The following is a 21,141-nucleotide window of genomic DNA, read 5'->3' on the forward strand; positions in this document are numbered from 1 at the left end:
AATCAAAACCACAATGAGATACCATCTCACACCAGTTAGAATGGCCATCATTAAAAAGTCAGGAAACAACAGGTGCTGGAGAGGATGTGGAGAAATAGGAACACTTTTACAATGTTGGTGGGACTGTAAACTAGTTCAACCATTGTGGAAGTCAGTGTGGCGATTCCTCAGGGATCTAGAGCTAGAAATACCATTTGACCCAGCTCTCCCATTACTGGGTATATACCCAAAGGACTATAAATCATGCTGCTATAGAGACACATGCACACGTATGTTTATTGCGGCACTATTCACAATAGCAAAGAGTTGGAACCAACCCAAATGTCCAACAACGATAGACTGGATTAAGAAAATGTGGCACATATACACCATGGAATACTATGCAGCCATAAAAAATGATGAGTTCATGTCCTTTGTAGGGACATGGATGAAACTGGAAAACATCATTCTCAGTAAACTATCGCAAGGACAAAAACCCAAACACCGCATGTTCTCACTCATAGGTGGGAATTGAACAATGAGAACTCATGGACACAGGAAGGGGAACTTGAGGTTTCTTAGTGCAGTTGTATGGGTCTCTCAGAGCTTCTTCTGTTGGTATTTGGTGAAGAGATAAGAGATTAAAACTGGGTTGCATTTTATACCTTTAAACTTGCCTCCATATTATAATTTTGCTGTTTTAAGTTTATTACAAGTGTTTGTCAGGAGCATATTTCTTCTATGATTGTGTTCAAATTTCCTTGAAGCAGTGGTTAATGAATGCAAAAATATTTATATTGTCAGCTATAGTACCTAGGATACAGAAGTTTGATTTCTAAGGGTGTTAAAGACTTTTTCTTTGTAGCTAAAAATGAACTGGTTTCTATTCAACATGCCTATAAAGTCACTAGTTTATTGAAAGTGATCAGTAGAATGCAATTGCTTGTTACCAAGAGAAAATATAATTAAACAAAAGTTTTTACTTTTAGACCTGGATTTGGGTGTTGTAAAATGCAGGTGTTTGTTCTGACTTAATTTGTTTTGATTAATGTGTATCACTAAAACATATCCTCCTCTTTTTTTGTGGTGGAAAACATAACAGTAATTTGGTGTGATAATACAATTTAGGAATATTATTTGGAAAATAAGATTTTATATGAGAAGTTAATAGTAATTATTTTCATTAACTATTATCATATGTAGATGTTTATATTAAGCAGTGATGCACATACAGTTGTGTCCATGTGTTTATTTATATAATTTTATATATTACTTATTAAGATGTTTAATTTTGTAGTTAATGCTGCTGACAATAAACAGAGGGATAAGAACATGACTTGTATTAAAGTTTCTATTGATCCGTAAGTATATTTAAAGTTTAATTTTTTATGCTAAGTTTTATTCAGATAGTCCCCAATTTATGAGTACTCCTCAAATAATGTATATGGGTAGTACTGTTTTGTTTCCGTGTTGTTTGAGACTTTGTTATTTTTGCCTCTTTTCTGTGTCATTTATTGTATTTTCTTCCAAAGAACTTCGCTATTGGGGCTCTTGGAGACCATTTTTCTTTGATGCTGTGTATGCTATTTCAGCTGCTAGAGTAATCACCCTATCTTTTCTTACCCTTACTTTGGGACTCAAGGCTGAGGGCTATTGTTAGTGTGATTCCAGTTATATTATACTTTAAATTTACTTTCCATGACTGGTATTTGGAGTTTTCCGTTATTTATGACATAAGTTAATAGATTAGGTACTGTTGGTGTAACCAGTTGTTTAGCTAATTATATTACTGTGGTGATTTTTATTATTTTTTTGCGTAGGATGAAGATGTATAAAAAATAGTAGTGTTGGCTGGGCGCGGTGGCTCACGCTTGTAATCCCAGCACTTTGGGAGGCCGAGGCGGGCGGATCACAAGATCAGGAGATCGAGACCACGGTGAAACCCCGTCTCTACTAAAAATACAAAAAAAATTAGCCGGGCGTGGTGGCGGGTGCCTGTAGTCCCAGCTACTCGGAGAGGCCGAGGCAGGAGAATGGCGTGAACCTGGGAGGTGGAGCTTGCAGTGAGCCGAGATCGTGCCACTGCACTCCAGCCTGGGTGACAGAGCGAGACTCCGTCTCAAAAAAAAAAAAAAAAAAAAAAAATAGTAGTGTTAAATCAGAAACATAGCTGTTACATTTATCCTGTTTTTACCAGCATGCCTTTTGTAAAATATTACATTCATCCTTTGTAATTTCATTAGTAATTTAGCATGATTTTAAGATTTTTCTCTAGTAAACATAAAAATCTAATAATTCAGGTATAGTCTTACTTGTAATCTAATTTCAGTTAAGATTAGTAGTATAATAAAACTATAATTTGTATTTGCTTATACCATGAAGTTAACTGTATTTTATATGAAACTGTTACCATATAACTGTGCTGTTGAGATTATTTATTTTTCTTCTCCATTCTTTTTTTTTTTAAATTTGGATTATTTCTATAATGAATGCATTCTTGAGAAGTTATATAAGGCATACAAGACATAAGTTACAACTTATACAGAAGTTTAAGATGGTTTCAAGGAAATTTTGGCTGTTAAGATTCCTTTTCCTTATTTAGGCAATTGTCAACTAAAAACCATATCTCTCTTCATTTATTATGTTTTAGGAGAGTAAGAAGTAATAGACATTGAATGTTTGATACCTTTGAATTTTTTTCAAAATTGAACAATTCTAATTGAAAACTAAGAAAGAAAGAACCTTCCTTAAATACACTCTTGATGAACATAGTTGCAATTGTTTAGTTCTTTTATGTGGTTCTAGCCATATTAGTCCAAATATTTTAGCCACATTAATCCAATAAGATTGAATTTAAGAAATAGTGTATAGCATGCCATCATAACAAAGCGATAAAGAAGTGAGCTAAGCCAGGTGCGGCAGCTCATGCCTGTATTCCTGGCACTTTGGGAGGCTGAGTCAGGCAGATCCCTTGAGCCCAGGAGCTCGAGACCAGTCTGGGCAACATGGTGAAAACCTGTCTTTACAAAAAACAAACAGACAAACAAACAAAAACACCAAACGTATCTGGGCGTGGTGGTGGCATGTGCTTGTAGTCCCAGCTACTCAGGAGGCTGAGGTGGGAGGATTGCTTGAGCCTGGGAGGTCAGGCTGCAGTGAACCATGATTGTGCCACTGTACTCTAGCCTGGGCGACAGAGTGAGACCCCATCTCAAAAAAAAAAAAAAAAAAAAAGACGATGAAGAAATGAGCTATAAGACAACTCTGTAGACTGGATAAGGGCTCTTGGTTTATTTTACTTATCAGTTCATTACAGATTTTGTACAAAGAGTAATTCAACATAATTCTAGTAATTCTAGTGCCTTTATCACTTCATTTTATACTCTGTTTCTAATCAAGAAACATTTTTGTGTAGGCATAAGAGGGAGGGAAAATTATAACTAAGTTTATTTGCTTCTTAATGTCAATGAGGTGTCAATTTTTTTTCATATCTCCCACCTCATTTTAACTGCTTCTGCTAGAAAATTATTTTATTTCAATATAAACAAAAATCCTTAGCTATTCCAAGAAGAAAAGGTGATGGCAGTATATTTTTTCACCCCCTACTTTCTTATTTCTTTTGTTGTTTACAAATCATTGATAAATTGAGTCTTAATCTTGCCTTTAATTGAATTTAATATACTCCTAAAATTGGCAGTAGGCAAGCATTTTGTGAGAAGTTGCTGATTTGTATATTGTATTTCTGAGTTTTAACTATAACATTTTGTCTCTTGTGAATTTTGTCCCATAGTCATTTTTTACCACATATACTATAGAATTAGTATTATTTTGATTAAAATAAATGTTATTTCAGAGGTGCAATTTTTGCTTCAGTAAGATTTCTAATTTAAGAAGTCATTTTAAAGCTAAATTTAATTGAGAAAAAGAGCTGTTGCACTGTTTATCCAATTTTCTCTGCTGTCCAGTTTTGTATCCTTCAAGTTGCATTCTTTTTAACATTTTTATATAGCAGATTTTTATTTTTGTTTGTACATTTGTGCACATAAACTTCTTGTGTGGAGGAGAGGTTAAATATTAATAGCTAATGGGCAAAGTATATAGGATATATAGTACAACCTAGCTCTTATTCTTTCTTTTCCTCCATAGTATTCTGTGATGTAGGGATAAAATTTAAGGAAAAGGTCATGGTTGTAAAGCCGTGAGAACAGATTAAATACAAGGGATGCCATGCAGAATTTGGACAGTTCTTCCAGAAGTTAGAGAACTTAGAGCAACTTCTTACAAGGGATCTTAACACTTATTAAATAATATAACATAACAGTATTGAAACAATTTATTTGTAGAGGTCTATCTGATTAAAAACAAATGTGGAGGCTGGGCGCGGTGGCTCACGCCTGTAATCCCAGCACTTTGGGAGGCCAAGGCAGGTGGAGTTCGAGAGCAGCCTGGCCAACATGGTGAAACTCCATCTCTACTAAAAATACAGAAATTAGCCAGTCGTGGTGGCGCGCTTCTGTAATCCCAGCTACTTGGGAGGCTGAGGCAGGAGAATTGCTGGAACCCAGGAGGCAGAGGTTGCAGTCAGCTGAGATCATGCCATTGCTCTCCAGCCTGGATGACAGAGCGAGACTCTGTCTCAAACAAAAACAAAAACAAACGTGGAAAGCATATTAACCAGAGTTGAAAATATTCCTGTAGCTTAAGTATTCTTTATGCATACTCATGCTAAATTATATATGTAGACATTTCTTTTTTTAACAAATGGAATCATACTATATATAGTGTTGTATGTCTTTCCCTTTATTCAACATAGTATAGACAGCCTTCCTTATTAATTTTTTTAAACTACTCTCAAGTATTTTATTATGTTGATATGTCGCAATTTAACCTCTTGCCAACTGATAAGTATTGGATATTTAGATTTTCAATGTTTTTTTTTTCAGCCTAATTATTTTTGAAACTTTATTTGTAAACTATTAAATGCAGTATTCTTATTCTTAATTTTTCTTGAAGATTATCAGTGGATCAAAGTTATAAAATTCTGAATAATTGTTTAGAGATTACAGAAATAAATGCCAGATCTGAGAAATGATATAGATTGAAATTTTATAAGAAAGGTGAGTTTGATAGCAAGTTCCAATTTCATACTCATATGGACTTAGAGAATGTTGAGGATGCCAAACGTTGATTTTTTTTTTGAAATTGTAATGAAGATAATTAACTTACAGAATGCCTATTTTAATTACAATACCATGTGCTAAACATGATGAAGCCTTTTTTTAAGGTTTTCTCATGAGTGTATTGCCTTTTTTGTCATCCTGAGATGTTTAAGATCTGTAATTTTCCATTCCTTGCCTTTATTTCCTTCATAATCCTCCTTTATTAGTTATGACTCAGGGAAATAAATGTTTGTCCTCAGCAAGTATTTTCTTGAGACATGAATCAGTGCCTTCCAACTGATAATGACTGGTATCTTATAATCATTAAGGTTTGTTCTAGATTACTTTTTAATGAATTATCTTTACTATTTTAAGCTCTAAATTCTGCTTTTTTTTTTTTTTTTTACAGTGAATCTAACATTATAAGCATTTGGAATAATGGGAAAGGCATTCCAGTAGTAGAACACAAGGTAGAGAAAGTTTATGTTCCTGCTTTAATTTTTGGACAGCTTTTAACATCCAGTAACTATGATGATGATGAGAAAAAAGTTACAGGTAAAGTCTGAATGGAATTTTGGTTGAAAAATACTGTTTTCTTAATATAAAATGTATAACTTACTAAGGAAATTGTGCAGTTTTGGTGTGAGAAAATCATTGTCAGAATTAATATTTATAAACTATCATGTATAAATATTGTCTTGGTAATAGTTTAAAAGTGACATTTAAAAACCTTAAGTCTGATAGTACATTGACTTTATGTTAGAACTGCTGGAAGTTTAACTTGGCTGACAGTTTGAGTTTTGATTTAGATAGGACTGGTATGATGTCTATGTATATAAATTTGTTATTACATAAGCACTGTGTCTTTTGGTATTAAGTTATTTTTAAACTGTTTTCCTTAAGAAGGTCAGGATTGAAAATCTAGGCTCTGTAAATAGAGTTGAAAGTGCTTTGACCAAAACCGTATGTTTTCATATTTATTTCTGTTGCCCAAATAGGTTGATAGGTTTTTTTGTTTTGTTTTGCTTTTGAAACCAAGGCTCTGGGAAATGATATAGATTAAAATTTTGTAATAGAGAAGCAAGTTTGATAGAAAGTTCAGATTTCATACTCACAGAGATTTGCTGGCTCATGAAAGATACAAAGCTTAATGCTTTTGAAATTGTAAAGACTGTGGTAAATGCACGAAATACCCATTTTAATTACACTACTATTTATGCTAAATCTTCATTATATCTTTCTTTAAATGGAAAAAATCTAAATATACTCTGGAATATACAAATGGCGATTGATAATGCAGTTAGTGGAACAGTTTTGTAACAGCCTTGCCCTATGGTGGTAAATTAATAAAGTTCCTTTAAAATCATTTTTACTAAACCTTTTACATTTAATTTTTCTTACAGGTGGTCGTAATGGTTATGGTGCAAAACTTTGTAATATTTTCAGTACAAAGTTTACAGTAGAAACAGCTTGCAAAGAATACAAACACAGTTTTAAGCAGGTATGCTAGAATCACATCTATTTCTTTTTTTAAAATAACATTTTATTATTTTGCTGAGATAATAGAACCTTAGGTAAATTGCAGTGATGCCTGTATAACTTCATTTTTTTTTTTTTTTCAAAGCATTATCCAAGTCAAATCATCAGAATAAAGAGACATCAGAATGCCTGGGAGATTTAATATAAGCCTATTCCTCTGTCATTCCTTTAAAACGAAGTGCTTTATTTAACAGACTTTATTTAACTTAGTTAAGTATTAGTGAAAATGTCCTGAACCTCACAGACTCATGTACATGCAGCCACTTAGTGTGTTTGAAAAATTCCTCAATGAATCATCAAATTTATATTTCAAAATTTTATTTTATTCTTGCAGGTCTATGAAAATGATTTGAAATTTTATATAAGCGAAAATAATTTTTATTTTAAATTTTCTTTATTGCTTTCCAGCAACCCCATTGTTGAAGTAAGCTAAAATAATTTTCTGAGGAAAAGCATCATGCATGTTTATTTTTGTAAAAGTCTATATGGTCATGTTGAAGAATTTGAAAGAGATTTTGTTGGCATTTTATAAAGTTGTACAGTTTAGTTTATTTTTAACATGAGATTATTATCACAGTAATACAGTTGCCCTCAGGAGGATTGGTTCTGGGATGCCCTTTCTATACCAAAATCAGAGGAGGATCAAGTCCCTTATATAAAATGGTGTAGTATTTGCATATAACCTATACACATCCTCCCATGTACTTTAAATCAACTCTAGATTACTTATAATGTGTAATACAGTATAAATGCCATGTAAACAGTTATGCTGTATTTTTAAAATTTGTATTTTTTATTGTTATTTTTTCCCAAATATTTTTAAGCTGCAGTTGGTCGAATCTACAAATGTAGAACTTGTGGCTACCCATGGGCTGACAGTATTTACTATTTTTTTTTTGTCTGTAATATTATCAAGGATTTGTTTGGTTTGTTGTGAAGTTGGAAAATTGATATAGTTTGATAAATGAATGAATTTAATGAGCGTGGTCTTTATGTATTATGAGATATGGAAGCATTATAGAAATATTTGAATTTTTTTCTTTTAAAGACATGGATGAATAATATGATGAAGACTTCTGAAGCCAAAATTAAACATTTTGATGGTGAAGATTACACATGCATAACATTCCAACCAGATCTGTCCAAATTTAAGATGGAAAAACTTGACAAGGATATTGTGGCCCTCATGACTAGAAGGGCATATGATTTGGCTGGTTCATGTAGAGGGGTCAAGGTCATGTTTAATGGAAAGAAATTGCCTGTAAGTGTCCTGTAAAATAGTTTTAATACTATGTTATTTTATAGAGAGAATATTTTTGGGTCTTCCTTTTTTAAAACTCATCTGGTAATCTCTTTTACTGGTGTGTTTAGATGATTCACATTTAAAGTAATTATTGATACATTTGGCCATTATTTCTTCAAATAATGCTTCTGTCTTGTTCTTTCCTTTCTTTCTTGGTTATATATATGTTACATTATTTGATACTGTCTGCAGTTCTTGCATGCTTTGTCTATTTTATTCACTCTACTTCCTCTTTTTGTATTGGGTTAATTTCTATTTCCCTCTCTTGAAGTTTAGTTATTTGCAATCTCTGCATCAAGTTTCCTGAAGAGCCTGTCAAAGACATTCCTCTTGCCTTCTATGTTTTTTATTTTTAGCATTTCCATTTGATTATTTCTTATAGTTGCCATGTCTTTGCTGAAGTTGCATGTTGTCTACATTTTCCATTAGATACTTTAACATACTAATTAATTGTAGTTATTTAAAATACTTTATCTGATACATGTTACAACATCTGTGAGATACTTATTCTGTTTCTGATAATCGCTTTATCTTTTCAGATTGTTTTTTTCTTGCCTTTTGGCATGCCCTGTAAGTTGTGGAAAACCAGATATGTTTTGTAGATATCGAGGTAAATAAACATTAGTGTGGGACTTAGGTTATATTTACCCAGGAGATGGGATGTGTTTGAAGTTTGTTTTTGCTGTCGTTATTAGTGTTGAGGTTTGTTGCTGCTGTGAGTACCAGAGACTTCCAAATTATTTGTTTTTGTCTTTCCCCTTGGCTTAGGCCCTTCTTTTTGAGCTGCCCCTCAGAGGTGATCTGTCTCTTGCAGCTCTTCCAGCTGAAACCCACTGTTGTTAATGGAAGCTTGGTAGCATGATGGTAGATTTTGGGGGAGATGTTCTCTAATGTCAGATTACATCTCAGTCTTTGGAGTGCATGGTGAACCTGTATCTCAGGGGTTTGAACTTTATTAAGTTTATGCCTCTCCTCCATAGGTAAAGTCTTTTTTTCTGCCCTCTATTCTCTTTCCCCAGCTGTAGCAGGTTTCCACCAGTGTTCTCAGCCTATGCCCTTGAGGTTCCCTGCCCTGTAGAATAAGCCTTTATTTTATTTTATTTTGGTAAGGGAGATAGATCTGGGTGGATTTCCCAGTGACTACTGTTTCTGTCTCCCAGCTAGCACCATGGGAGTACAGAGGGGAAACCTTCTCTGGATTCTCACTGGGCTTGCCTGTGAGAATTTGGTGGGTTTTCTGGAGGAAAAACCTGCAAGAGTATGAATGAATGAACTTAATGACTATAGCCCCTAGAAGCTTTATGCATTCAAACTAGTATACACTCTTCCGGTCGCAATTAGTCAAAATTTCTAGTTTAATGTTCCTACTAGCTTATTAAATATCTGCCCCTGGTAAGCAAAAGCTTAGGTTTTGTGGTCTCCTACAGACACTTGTGTCTCTCCAGGATGGCCAGCTCTCCTGTGATCTCAGTTCTTCAGTGGGTTCATGAAAAACCCATTAATTTGTTGTCTGATCACCTGTTTTCTTATAAGGATGGAAGCTTTTTTTCCTGCTAGTTCATTATCTGTCTGAACTGAAACTGGAAGTCTACCTTATTATTTTAAAAATAGAAATTTTTGAAATATTTTATAACAATTTACCTGTCCCTTCACATCCTCTTTTTGTCAAGTACACGTAGAAATGAACTTCTTTTTTAAAGGTCAAAGGTTAAGGAATAGATCTGGGAAATGCCACTAAGGTTTGGATTGGTGCATTTAGAACTGTTGTAAGTGAGAAGAAATGAAAGTATACGTACTTAAGGTCATCCACCTATTTGAGCTGCCAGTGTAAGATTTTTAATTGTTTTTGTTTTTTAAATTAATAGGTAAATGGATTTCGCAGTTACGTAGATCTTTATGTGAAAGACAAATTGGATGAAACTGGGGTGGCCCTGAAAGTTATTCATGAGCTTGCAAATGAAAGATGGGATGTTTGTCTCACATTGAGTGAAAAAGGATTCCAGCAAATCAGCTTTGTAAATAGTATTGCAACTACAAAAGTAAGTAAGCAAATTATTTGTTTCCAAGTCAGTGGTAGAACAGTACTTCATTAAAAACTACAAAACAAATAACAATATCAACCCCCAAAAAACCCAAATCTGTTTTTGTTAAATAAGAATTGACTTATGGAAACGACAACCTATTTTCTATGAAATTGCTGTATTAAAATTCATTTGAACATTCATTGAGAAATTATATGATTAGTGTTTGTAGTTGAACATATTTTATGAAATTTAGAATAACAAATTCCTTTTTCTGTAAGTTTTAGCCCCACCTTCCCCAACCTCTGGGGAGAGGAGAGGGGGCTGGTGACCGAGTTAAAAATCAATTATGGCTATGTGATAAAGCTCTGTAAAAACTCCCGAACAATGGAGTTCACAGAACTCCTAGGTTGGTGAATACATTTGAGGTGCTAAGAGGGTGGCATGTCTGGGTAAGGCATGGAGCTTTTGTACCCTTTCTCCTGTACCATGCCCTATGTATCTCTTCCATTTGGCTATTATTGCTGGATCCTATATAAAAAACTTGTAAATGAAGTAAAGTGTGTTCTTGAGTTCTGTGACCTGTTCCAGCAAATTATCATTCCTGAGGAGTGGGTCATAGGTTCGTTAGAAGTACAGGAGGCCTAGGACTTGTGACTGGCATCTGAAGTGTGGGGAGTCCTGTGGGACTGAGCCCTTAACCAACCCTAAATACTTGTGCTAACTCCAGGTAGTTAGTATCAAAATGGAATTACATCGCTGAACATCCATTTGGTGTCTGGAGAATCAGAGAGTTGGTTGCTGGTGTTGAAAGCACCCCAGAATTGGTGTTAGAATTGAAGTGAGGAAAAACAACAACAACAAAAAAAACCCCACAGCAGTTGGTTTATTGGCTCTGTAGCCAAAATATCTTATTTTTTTAAAATCTCAACTCTCGTTCTGAGACTCCTATTACTGTTTTAGAAAATAGGGTTTATAATACAGATAAAGTATTTTGCTACTTTAACAATACGGGATTTCAGATTTCATATATTTTTTTTTCTTTAGGGTGGACGGCACGTGGATTATGTGGTAGATCAAGTTGTTGGTAAACTGATTGAAGTAGTTAAGAAAAAGAACAAAGCTGGTGTATCAGTGAAACCATTTCAAGTAAGGGATGCGTTATATATTGTATATGATGCATACATATGCATTATATATATACTGAATTACTAAATATCAGCTCTGATGGTGACTTTTTTTGGTATGTTTTCAACAGGTAAAAAACCATATATGGATTTTTATTAATTGCCTTATTGAAAATCCAACTTTTGATTCTCAGACTAAGGAAAACATGACCCTGCAGCCCAAAAGTTTTGGGTCTAAATGCCAGCTGTCAGAAAAATTTTTTAAAGCAGTGAGTAAAGCTTGTATTTTTTTTATTGTTGTTATTAAGAGTTGATTAGGTAGTTTTCTTGATTTACTTTATTTGTGATTAGTTTCTTTCATCATATTAACTGTGGGTATAAGCCTGCTTGCACTACATACTAATATGCTTAATTTGATAACTTTAAAGGGTAGACTTTAATGTTTCCTAAAACAATTGTTTTGCCAAGAACTAAAGTAGGGAATTATGTAACTAATTGCATTTTTAGCTTTGCATTGACCATTGTAAAGGTCAGATTTCCTCTAACAAATGTACAGATCCTTATGCAACTCTTGCATCTTTTCTACTCTCATTTCAACTTGATCTACTGATTCTTATCTTTACACGTTTAAAAATTGTGGTAACATATGCGTAACAAAATGTACTATTTTCTACATGTTCTAAAATTGCTTTGCTTTGCACATAATTTTTTTAGGCTACCTTAACTTCTCTAAAATAAGGTGAGAGCACAAATAAATAATGAAGATGAATCAATCACAGCCTCTCCTCTTTGGAATTTTGGTGGGGAAATGCTGTATAACTGCCCTAGAACTAATGTATTTCTCAAATTCCAAAAAGTAGATTATCAGAAACAAAAACAAAAGTTGTTTTTTAGGTTCTAACTTAAGGCCTGTAGAAATAGTACTTTTGGATCTAATCTTAATGAATTCTGAGTACACATTACGCTATATTAATGCTTTCCCAAATTTCTGTCCTCATAACAATTGTTTCCTTGATGAAGTGATTTGATTTTAAATTTTATACTTTTTCATTTTAGGTGCACTAAGTTTAAATTTGGCAACACAGTTCACCTCTTTTGTTTATGTCTTAAACATTCCAGAAAACTATTTTATACACCTAACATCAAATCACCCAGGATGATAAAAAAAACTTTTAGGACCTAGAGTTGGAGATGCTTAACTTTCGTTTCCTTTTTCTGTCTGGGTTAACATCTTGCCACAGATTGATTCACTGCAGAGTACAAACAATATGTAATGTTGAAATCTTTATTACCAAGCTATTTAAAGAATAAAGTCTATTCATAAGTTACCAAGGTTATCCTGATGTTCCTTTTAGGTTAATACTTTTTGTCATAGTGAATTAAAGACTCATATTTTGTATTGAAGGATATCAGAAATGTCAACGTCTAGAATTTGCCAGCTAGTAGGTTCATGTGTGGATCTGTTTTCACTGTGTTAATTTTAATAAAGTTAATTTGTAACAAGAGCAATGCATATTCCTCACAGAGTTTATTATAATGGAATGTTTCTCATATGTAAAAGTTATCCTTTTTCATGTATTTATATTTTAGCTTTAGTTTTACTGTAGTTGAGTAAAAACTGATTAGCATGTATCATGATTCTTATCACCATTATTGTTTTGCCCTAAAATACCTTAAAATTGCACAGATTCCAGGTCTTGCATTAGGCCCTATACATTTTAGCTAAATGTATGAATTTTCAGCTTGTTTGTATACCATTATTCTTTTATTTTTAGGCCTCTAATTGTGGCATTGTAGAAAGTATCCTGAACTGGGTGAAATTTAAGGCTCAGACTCAGCTGAATAAGAAGTGTTCATCAGTAAAATACAGTAAAATCAAAGGTATTCCCAAACTGGATGACGCTAATGATGCTGGTAAGATTGATATTTTTAAATAAGATTTTTGTTTAAGTTTCACTTTTATTTAGTTACAGAATTTTTTTATTTTCTACATATAGTTAGACTATGATTTTCCATTTAGAGTATAATTTTACTTCATTGAAATTATCACATACACAACATATTACTTAATTTTCAGGGGATAGGAATTTAATAAGATATACTTAATGTTTATACTGAGCGATAATGTAATATAACTTTTATAGTCTTTCGCTGTCAGCATTGTAATGTTAATTTTCTGACTTCATTTTTCTCATCAGTGAAAGTATGAGAAATTTTTACTATGTATAATTTTAAATTTCTCTCAGGTGGTAAACATTCCCTGGAGTGTACACTGATATTAACAGAGGGAGACTCTGCCAAATCACTGGCTGTGTCTGGATTAGGTGTGATTGGACGAGACAGATACGGAGTTTTTCCACTCAGGGGCAAAATTCTTAATGTACGGGAAGCTTCTCATAAACAGGTATGTGTATATATATATATATGTATGTGTGTGTGTATATATATATATGTATGTATACATGCACGCTCACATACCTATGACATTTCTAATACTTTACTAAACTTGTCGAATTTTTAAATGTAATTTCTGACTCATTGTATATTTCAACACTTCAAACTACTTTTAATGCTTTTCCTTTTTGAACAGATCATGGAAAATGCTGAAATAAATAATATTATTAAAATAGTTGGTCTACAATATAAGAAAAGTTATGATGATGCAGAATCTCTGAAAACTTTACGCTATGGAAAGATTATGATTATGACTGATCAGGTTGGTTTTAAAGTTACCACATATTTCAAATTCATGTCTTCAGAGTCTCCCTTTAATATTTGTTTTATGAGACTTGTCCGAAGATAGTGTAACAGAAAGTGATTATACATCAGGAGGAAAAAATGAAAAAACCACGTCATTTAGTGGAAACATTTGTATGAAGCACATTTTACATTATCTAATTTTTGGGGTAACAATCTTATGGGTTACTTAAGAGTATTTTAAAATGCAATATATATGAGGAGAATATAATACAGTGTGGTAGTATGGCAGCCTACCTACAAGTAGGAACAAAATTATGGAATTAACAAGTAAGATTAATTATAAGGGTTAATATTTATACATCATGGCATGATTTGGAATGCACAAATACCAGGAGGACTTAAATAGTAAAATGATGGTAATCAAGAAAGAACTAGAAAGTTGAAAAGGAAGAATTTCAGATGCATTCAACTGTTTTCTCTTATGTACTCTAAAGTATTTGTAGAGAAAATCTGCAGCTGAAAAAACTGCTATTAATATATAGTTTTAAGCAGAAATTTTCCAATTTTTTATCTAGAGAAGACTTGTGAATATCTGTATTACCTGGGTTTCCTTACCATTGCCCATTAAGGTGGCATTATAACCATGTTTTATTTTATGTATTTTCCATCCTTAAATCATTCTTTTAGTGAAATCTGGGGAAACTAAAACAGATAAAATGATAATATATTTTTATAATGACAGATTCAGTCTATTACTACTATATTCTTTATTTGCATATTAAGAAAAAATTTAATATTATTTTAATAGCTTTTGTAAAATGCATTTCTAAAATTCAGAATTTTTTTTGCATTCACGTTTTAAAATTTGTTTATATAAGTAATCATTTTATAAAAGTATTACAAAATTTTTTTACTTGACTAACATTTATTTAGGATCAAGATGGTTCTCACATAAAAGGCCTGCTTATTAATTTCATCCATCACAATTGGCCATCACTTTTGAAGCATGGTTTTCTCGAAGAGTTCATTACTCCTATTGTAAAGGTACTCTTTGCATTAATATATTTTTATATTGTTGTCTTAAAGGGTAGCAGAGAAACTAATTTTTTTTTTTTAATTAATTTAAGGCAAGCAAAAATAAGCAGGAACTTTCCTTCTACAGTATTCCTGAATTTGATGAATGGAAAAAACATATAGAAAACCAGAAAGCCTGGAAAATAAAGTACTATAAAGGTTTGTATTTTAAAATACTTAGATTTTAAATACTGATATAAATGTATTCTTATGAAAGCAATCTAAAAGACATCTTGAAAGTTTGACTCTATTTTAGACTTCAAAAATAGCTATCACTGATTTTAAAATATTGTTACAGAAAAATGTATATGCAAGTAGAATAGTGTAACAGATTCCACTGAATGGGATCACTATTTCAAAGGCCAGTCTTGTTTCCTGTAAACCTCCTTTAGTTTGAAAAAACTTCCAGACATTATAGTCTGGTATTTCACCTATAACTACTTAAGTATGTATTTCCGAAATAATTTTTTTAAGTAACCCATAATACCATTATCATAACCTTCTTTAATATCCTATTGTGGTTGAGACAGGGTCTTGCTTTGTCACCCAGGCTGGAGTGCAGTAGCATGAACACAGCTCACTGCCGCCCTGACCTTCCGGGCTCAAATGATCCTCTTGCCTCAGCCCCCCAAGTAGCTGGGACTACAGGCGTGTGCCACCACACCCAGCCGATCTTTGTATTTTTGTAGAGACAGGGTTTTGGTTGTTGCCTAGGCTGGTCTTGGACTCCTGAGTTCAAGCCATCTGCTCACCTTGGCCTCCCAAAGTGTTGGGATTACAGGTGTGAGCCACCATGCCTGGCTCTCTTTTTTTTTTTTTAAATAATGTTAAATACCCAGCAAGTGTTAAAATTCCCCTGGACTGTATTAAAATTGTTTATTTTTAGAGTTTTTTATTTTTATTTATTTATTTTTTATTGTTTTTATTTTTTGAGATAGAGTCTTGCTCTGTTGCCCAGGCTGGAGTGCCGTGGTGGGATCTTGGCTCTCTTCTTCATGTGTTCAAGTGATTCTCATGCTTCAGCCACCCAAGTAGCTGGGGTTACAGGCATGTGCCACTATGCGTGGCTATTTTTAGTAGGGGCGGGGTTTTGCCATGTTGGCCAGGGTGATCTAGAAGTCCCAGCCTTAAGTGATCCGCCCACCTCAGCCTCCCAAAGTGCTGAGATTACAGGCATGAACCACCATGCTTGGCCTGAGTTTGTTTTTTTCCAAAGTCAGGATCCAAATAAGGTCCACACATTGCATTTGGTTGATAAGTTTATTAATGTAGCATTTCTCTTTTTATATTTTTTCCTTGTAATTTATTTGTTAAAGAAGTTGGGTTGTTTGTTCTGTGTAATATTCCACATTCTGGATTTTGTTAGTTATATTCCTCTAGTTACATTTAATATATAGTATTTTCCTTTGCCCTTATTTTCTGTTAACTGTTGGTTAAATCAGAGGCGTGATCAGATTTGGGTTACATTTGTTTGGCAAAAACATTTCATAGGTAGCGTTGTGTGCTTTCATCAGGAAGCATCTAATGTTTACTTTGTCTTCAGTTGCCTATTAAGATTGATCAGTTAGTATAGGTGTTGCCAGCTTGATCCATCTATTACGACTTTTCCACCAGCTTTTCACTTGATGGTTTTAAACAGACATTGATATTCATGACTCACTTTTATTTTTAAAATTGTGCAGGATTGGGTACTAGTACAGCTAAAGAAGCAAAGGAGTATTTTGCTGATATGGAAAGGCATCGCATCTTGTTTAGATATGCTGGTCCTGAAGATGATGCTGCCATTACCTTGGTAATTAAATTAATTTTTAAAAAGCTTTTGTTAGCCATCCCCCTACCTTCTATTCCTTTCCTCCCAGTCCTGGTTCCCTATAATAAGTCTCTTTTGAATTCTCAAGCTAGTTAATTTTAATTTTTCCCCCAGATGATGCTGTGCTTGTATAAACTTCTTTAATTGAAAGACCTTAGTTCAAATGTGTTTTTGATTAAAATATTGTAAAATAACCTAATTTTCCAGAAATTGAGAATTAGTTATTGGCCACTTATACATTTTAATTTTGTAATGAAATTTATTTTATTTTTAATGTGCAAAATCATTACCTGGAATCTTTCAGGCATTTAGTAAGAAGAAGATTGATGACAGAAAAGAATGGTTAACAAATTTTATGGAAGACCGGAGACAGCGTAGGCTACATGGCTTACCAGAGGTTAGTCTTAAAGAGTGGTGACCTGGGGGAAGAAGGAGAGAGAGACTAGAATTCATGCAGTAATAATGATAATATTGCTATATAACTTTTCTCTTAGCAATTTTTATATGGTACTGCAACAAAGCATTTGACTTATAATGATTTCATCAACAAGGAATTGATTCTCTTCTCAAACTCAGACAATGAAAGATCTATACCATCTCTTGTTGATGGTGAGTAATGTTTATTTAAAAACCTCATTTTTATGTTATTTACTATAGTTTAATTTCATGTACTTTAAGCCATCCTTATGATACATATTAAAATTTCTTACTTGAAATCTTGTATATGAAGAACTTATTCAGAGGAATTTAAGGCCTTTTTGATTTTGCTTTTGTTACATGTTTTCATAGTGCTGAAATCTTTAATATTCCTTAATTTGAAACTTTTAAAGCCTTTCTGAGTTTTTCAGGAAAATTAACTTTAAAAGTCTTATTAAAGCTTTTGCCCAAGTTGTCTGCAGATTTTCTAAAATAAAAAGTAAAATGGAACTTTGATAATTTCTAAAATATTTATCAGAGATTAAATTTTAAAAAACTTTCATTCCATATATCCCAAAGCCTAATTCTTTAACTTAACTTGAAAAAAATTTAGGAAATATTTCTAGTTTGAAAAAAATTTAGAAACTATTTCTCGTTAGTTGAAGCAGATTTTGATCTTCTATCTAGAACTTTTTTTTTTCTCATAATGTTTATCAAGTTTGTTGATCTTTGTATTGCTTGGCTTTTCTGATAATAGCAGATGATTCTACCTATCCCTCAAGTTGTAGCCACAAATTGCCTTTCTTCTATGAAGCCTTCCTAGCAATTCTACTCTAAATTGGTCTTAGATTCCTAAACTTCTATGCCAATTATTATGTACCTCTTATTTTACCTTTGTTCATTTTGCCTCTGGAATTAGATTACAAAATTCTTAAAGAAGTTGCCGTACTTTATCATCCTCATGTTTTTACCATACTCTGGGTCCAGTATGATTACAATGATAGCATATACTGAAAAGATTGTTACTGTGCTTATTGACCTAGAGCAGGGGTGTCTAATCTTTTGGCATCCCTGGGCCACATTGGAAGAGGAAGAATTGTCTTGGGCCACATGTAAAATACACTAACACTAATGATAGCTGATGAGCTTAAAACAAAAATAATCGCAAAAAAAAAACAAAAAACAAAACAAAGAAAACCTCATGATGTTTTAAGAAAATTGACAAATTTGTGTTGGGCCACATGCAGCCTGCGGGCCACGGGTTGGACAAGCTTGGCCTAGAGCAAGAAGAATGGTAAGGGAGCAGAGTGATTTGCTCACGTTTCATGCAATCCTTATGATAACTATATTAGGAAAGTAATTATTTCTATTACTTGGATGAGGACACAGACTTACTAGTTATTTGCTTAGTCACATGGTAAATGGCTAAGTTGAGAAGAATATACAGATTAGTGAGATTCTAAAGCCTTTATTCTTCAGTACCACAATAAACCGCTTTTTATGAGGGTTTTCCTGATGTGGGATACTTAGATTTCAGGCTCCTTGATGGCATGCTGGCAATTTAGTTAGCTACAAATGGCATTTTGGTTGGTTGAGTGTTTGGAAACTATTGTTAAAAGAGTTTGGTGCCACTAGGTGATTCTTTAAGGCCAGAATGTTGTCTTTCATTGGGCAGTTCACTTTTGGAGTAGATGGAGATGGCATAAAAATATCTTAGCATATACCTGCAGATGGCTTTCTGGGAAAAAAAACAACAACAACAAAACAAACGTGTTAGTATGTACTCACTTGGTTACAGAATCTCAAGTAACAATTTTACTGGTGTTCTTGAAAAGCAAATTTATCTTTGCTTTATTCTCCTGAATTGTTACAACTATATCTTGAAGTAACATTTTAAAAGACCTGTTTTAAAAATAGGCTTTAAACCTGGCCAGCGGAAAGTTTTATTTACCTGTTTCAAGAGGAATGATAAACGTGAAGTAAAAGTTGCCCAGTTGGCTGGATCTGTTGCTGAGATGTCGGCTTATCATCATGGAGAAGTAAGCATTAAGATTGGAATCAGTTGAGAACTGTAATTATTGTCTTGAAGAATGATAATTACACATAGTATTTTTCCTTTAGTAAAGTCTTTGGAAATGTGAAAGAATTAAGAGAAAAATATACAGATTAGTGAGATTCTAAAGCCTTTATTCTTCACTTGGATTTTAATTCAAGTTGGGGAGTAATTATAGAAAATTTAGAATATTAATGTTATGTTCTGCCTTCTTCTGTTGTATAGCAAGCATTGATGATGACTATTGTGAATTTGGCTCAGAACTTTGTGGGAAGTAACAACATTAACTTGCTTCAGCCTATTGGTCAGTTTGGAACTCGGCTTCATGGTGGCAAAGATGCTGCAAGCCCCCGTTATATTTTCACAATGTTAAGGTAAATATTTGCTGATATAATGGTATAAAGTTTGATTTGATTTGGAACCAACTAACTAAATGTTTGATGGAATTATAGCTGTGGAGAGATGTGATTGTCTGGTTATTCTACTTAGAAGGTGAATGTTGCAAATTATTTGACCACAAATAGAATGAAGTCTGTTGACCTTAATTTTTATGAATTGTTAGTGAAATCAGTCCTAGTGAATTAAGGATGTTTTTTTCACCAACTTTACTCTTTAGGTTGAAGATGGGTTATGTACTTTATTTAGAGTAATAGGAAATTCTTAAAAAGTTATCAATATTAAATCAGGTAGGTAAGTACATAAGTAAAATAGGACCATTTTATTTTGGGCTTGTAACTGAGAGAAAGATGCATTTGAATAATAATGGTTAGGCAAATTTTATTGTTAAGCAGATGTAATCAAAATGATTAAAAATGCATTCTCCTTAAAAGATTCATTTTTGCAGTGTGAAGTTGTTAATTATGTATGAAGTTTTCTTTCCCAAAGCCATGACATTTTTTCATTTGCTTCTTTTTGTTTTCATTAGCTCTTTAGCAAGGCTACTTTTTCCTGCTGTGGATGACAACCTCCTTAAGTTCCTTTATGATGATAATCAACGTGTAGAGCCTGAGTGGTATATACCTATAATTCCCATGGTTTTAATAAATGGTGCTGAGGGCATTGGTACTGGATGGGCTTGTAAACTACCCAACTATGATGCTAGGGAAATTGTGAACAATGTCAGACGAATGCTAGATGGCCTGGATCCTCATCCCATGGTAATTATTTGGAACTTATTGTTTATTTAACAAATGATAATGTGTAAACTACAAAGTCCAGTCATTTTAGAAAAGAAATGGAACATTTTTATTTTAGAACATATTATAGACCATTAAGACCTAATTAGGGTATAATTTGATATGTTCCTACAGTAAAAGGTATAAACTTTGGAATGAGTTTTGGAGGTAAGTTTCATGGGGAGAAACTGTTTATTTAAATTTAGAAACACCTCATATTCTAGATTTTCAAACCACTAAGCCATATATTAATAGAAAACAATCCTTTTCTTATAAAATTATGTGTAACCTTGTTTCTGTTCTCAAACTATCACTTCTTATTAGTTTCTGAGGATGCTTAAAAACACATTGTATTCATTAGTGTACCATTTGTAAAAAGACAAAAAACAAACTACCTTGTATATATTTTAATATATCCCCAAGGCTGGGCGTGGTGGCTCACATCTGTAATCCCCGCACTTTGGCAGGCCGAGGCATGTGGATCACCTGAGGTCAGGAGTTTGAGACCAGACTGACCTACATGGGGCAACCCCGTCTCTACTAAATATACAAAAAAATTAGGTGTTGCTCGGGCATGGTGGCTCATGCCTGTAATCCCAGCACTTTGGAGGCCAAGGTGGGTGGATCACCTGAGGTCAGGGGTTCTAGACCAGCCTGGCCAAACCAGGTGGAACCCTGTCTCTACTAAAAGTACAAAAATCAACTGGGAGTGCTGGAGGGCAGCTGTAATCCCAGCTACTTGGGAGGCTGAGGCAGGAGAAGCGCTTGAACCCAGGAGGCAGAA

At 33.4% G+C, this 21,141-nt stretch overlaps 1 protein-coding gene across 3 annotated transcripts in view; it reads left to right on the forward strand.

Moving 5' to 3' along the window:
• TOP2B (DNA topoisomerase II beta) overlaps positions 1-21,141 on the forward strand; it is a 68,369-nt gene that overhangs the window by 21,863 nt on the left and 25,365 nt on the right. For all 3 annotated transcript variants that reach the window (XM_032162276.1, XM_032162278.1, XM_032162277.1), the window contains exons 4-21: positions 1,277-1,340; positions 5,548-5,693; positions 6,542-6,639; positions 7,726-7,938; positions 9,846-10,019; positions 11,049-11,150; positions 11,260-11,397; positions 12,904-13,042; positions 13,375-13,532; positions 13,719-13,844; positions 14,762-14,872; positions 14,956-15,061; positions 16,585-16,694; positions 17,017-17,109; positions 17,207-17,321; positions 19,047-19,168; positions 19,408-19,556; positions 20,108-20,339. In XM_032162276.1, coding sequence (XP_032018167.1) covers positions 1,277-1,340; positions 5,548-5,693; positions 6,542-6,639; positions 7,726-7,938; positions 9,846-10,019; positions 11,049-11,150; positions 11,260-11,397; positions 12,904-13,042; positions 13,375-13,532; positions 13,719-13,844; positions 14,762-14,872; positions 14,956-15,061; positions 16,585-16,694; positions 17,017-17,109; positions 17,207-17,321; positions 19,047-19,168; positions 19,408-19,556; positions 20,108-20,339 — 2,396 coding nt within the window. The remainder of the gene's footprint in view (positions 1-1,276; positions 1,341-5,547; positions 5,694-6,541; positions 6,640-7,725; positions 7,939-9,845; positions 10,020-11,048; positions 11,151-11,259; positions 11,398-12,903; positions 13,043-13,374; positions 13,533-13,718; positions 13,845-14,761; positions 14,873-14,955; positions 15,062-16,584; positions 16,695-17,016; positions 17,110-17,206; positions 17,322-19,046; positions 19,169-19,407; positions 19,557-20,107; positions 20,340-21,141) is intronic.

The sequence above is a fragment of the Hylobates moloch genome, unplaced genomic scaffold, assembly GCF_009828535.3.
Source record: "Hylobates moloch isolate HMO894 unplaced genomic scaffold, HMol_V3 SCAFFOLD_8, whole genome shotgun sequence".
Classification (NCBI taxonomy): Eukaryota; Metazoa; Chordata; class Mammalia; order Primates; family Hylobatidae; genus Hylobates; species Hylobates moloch.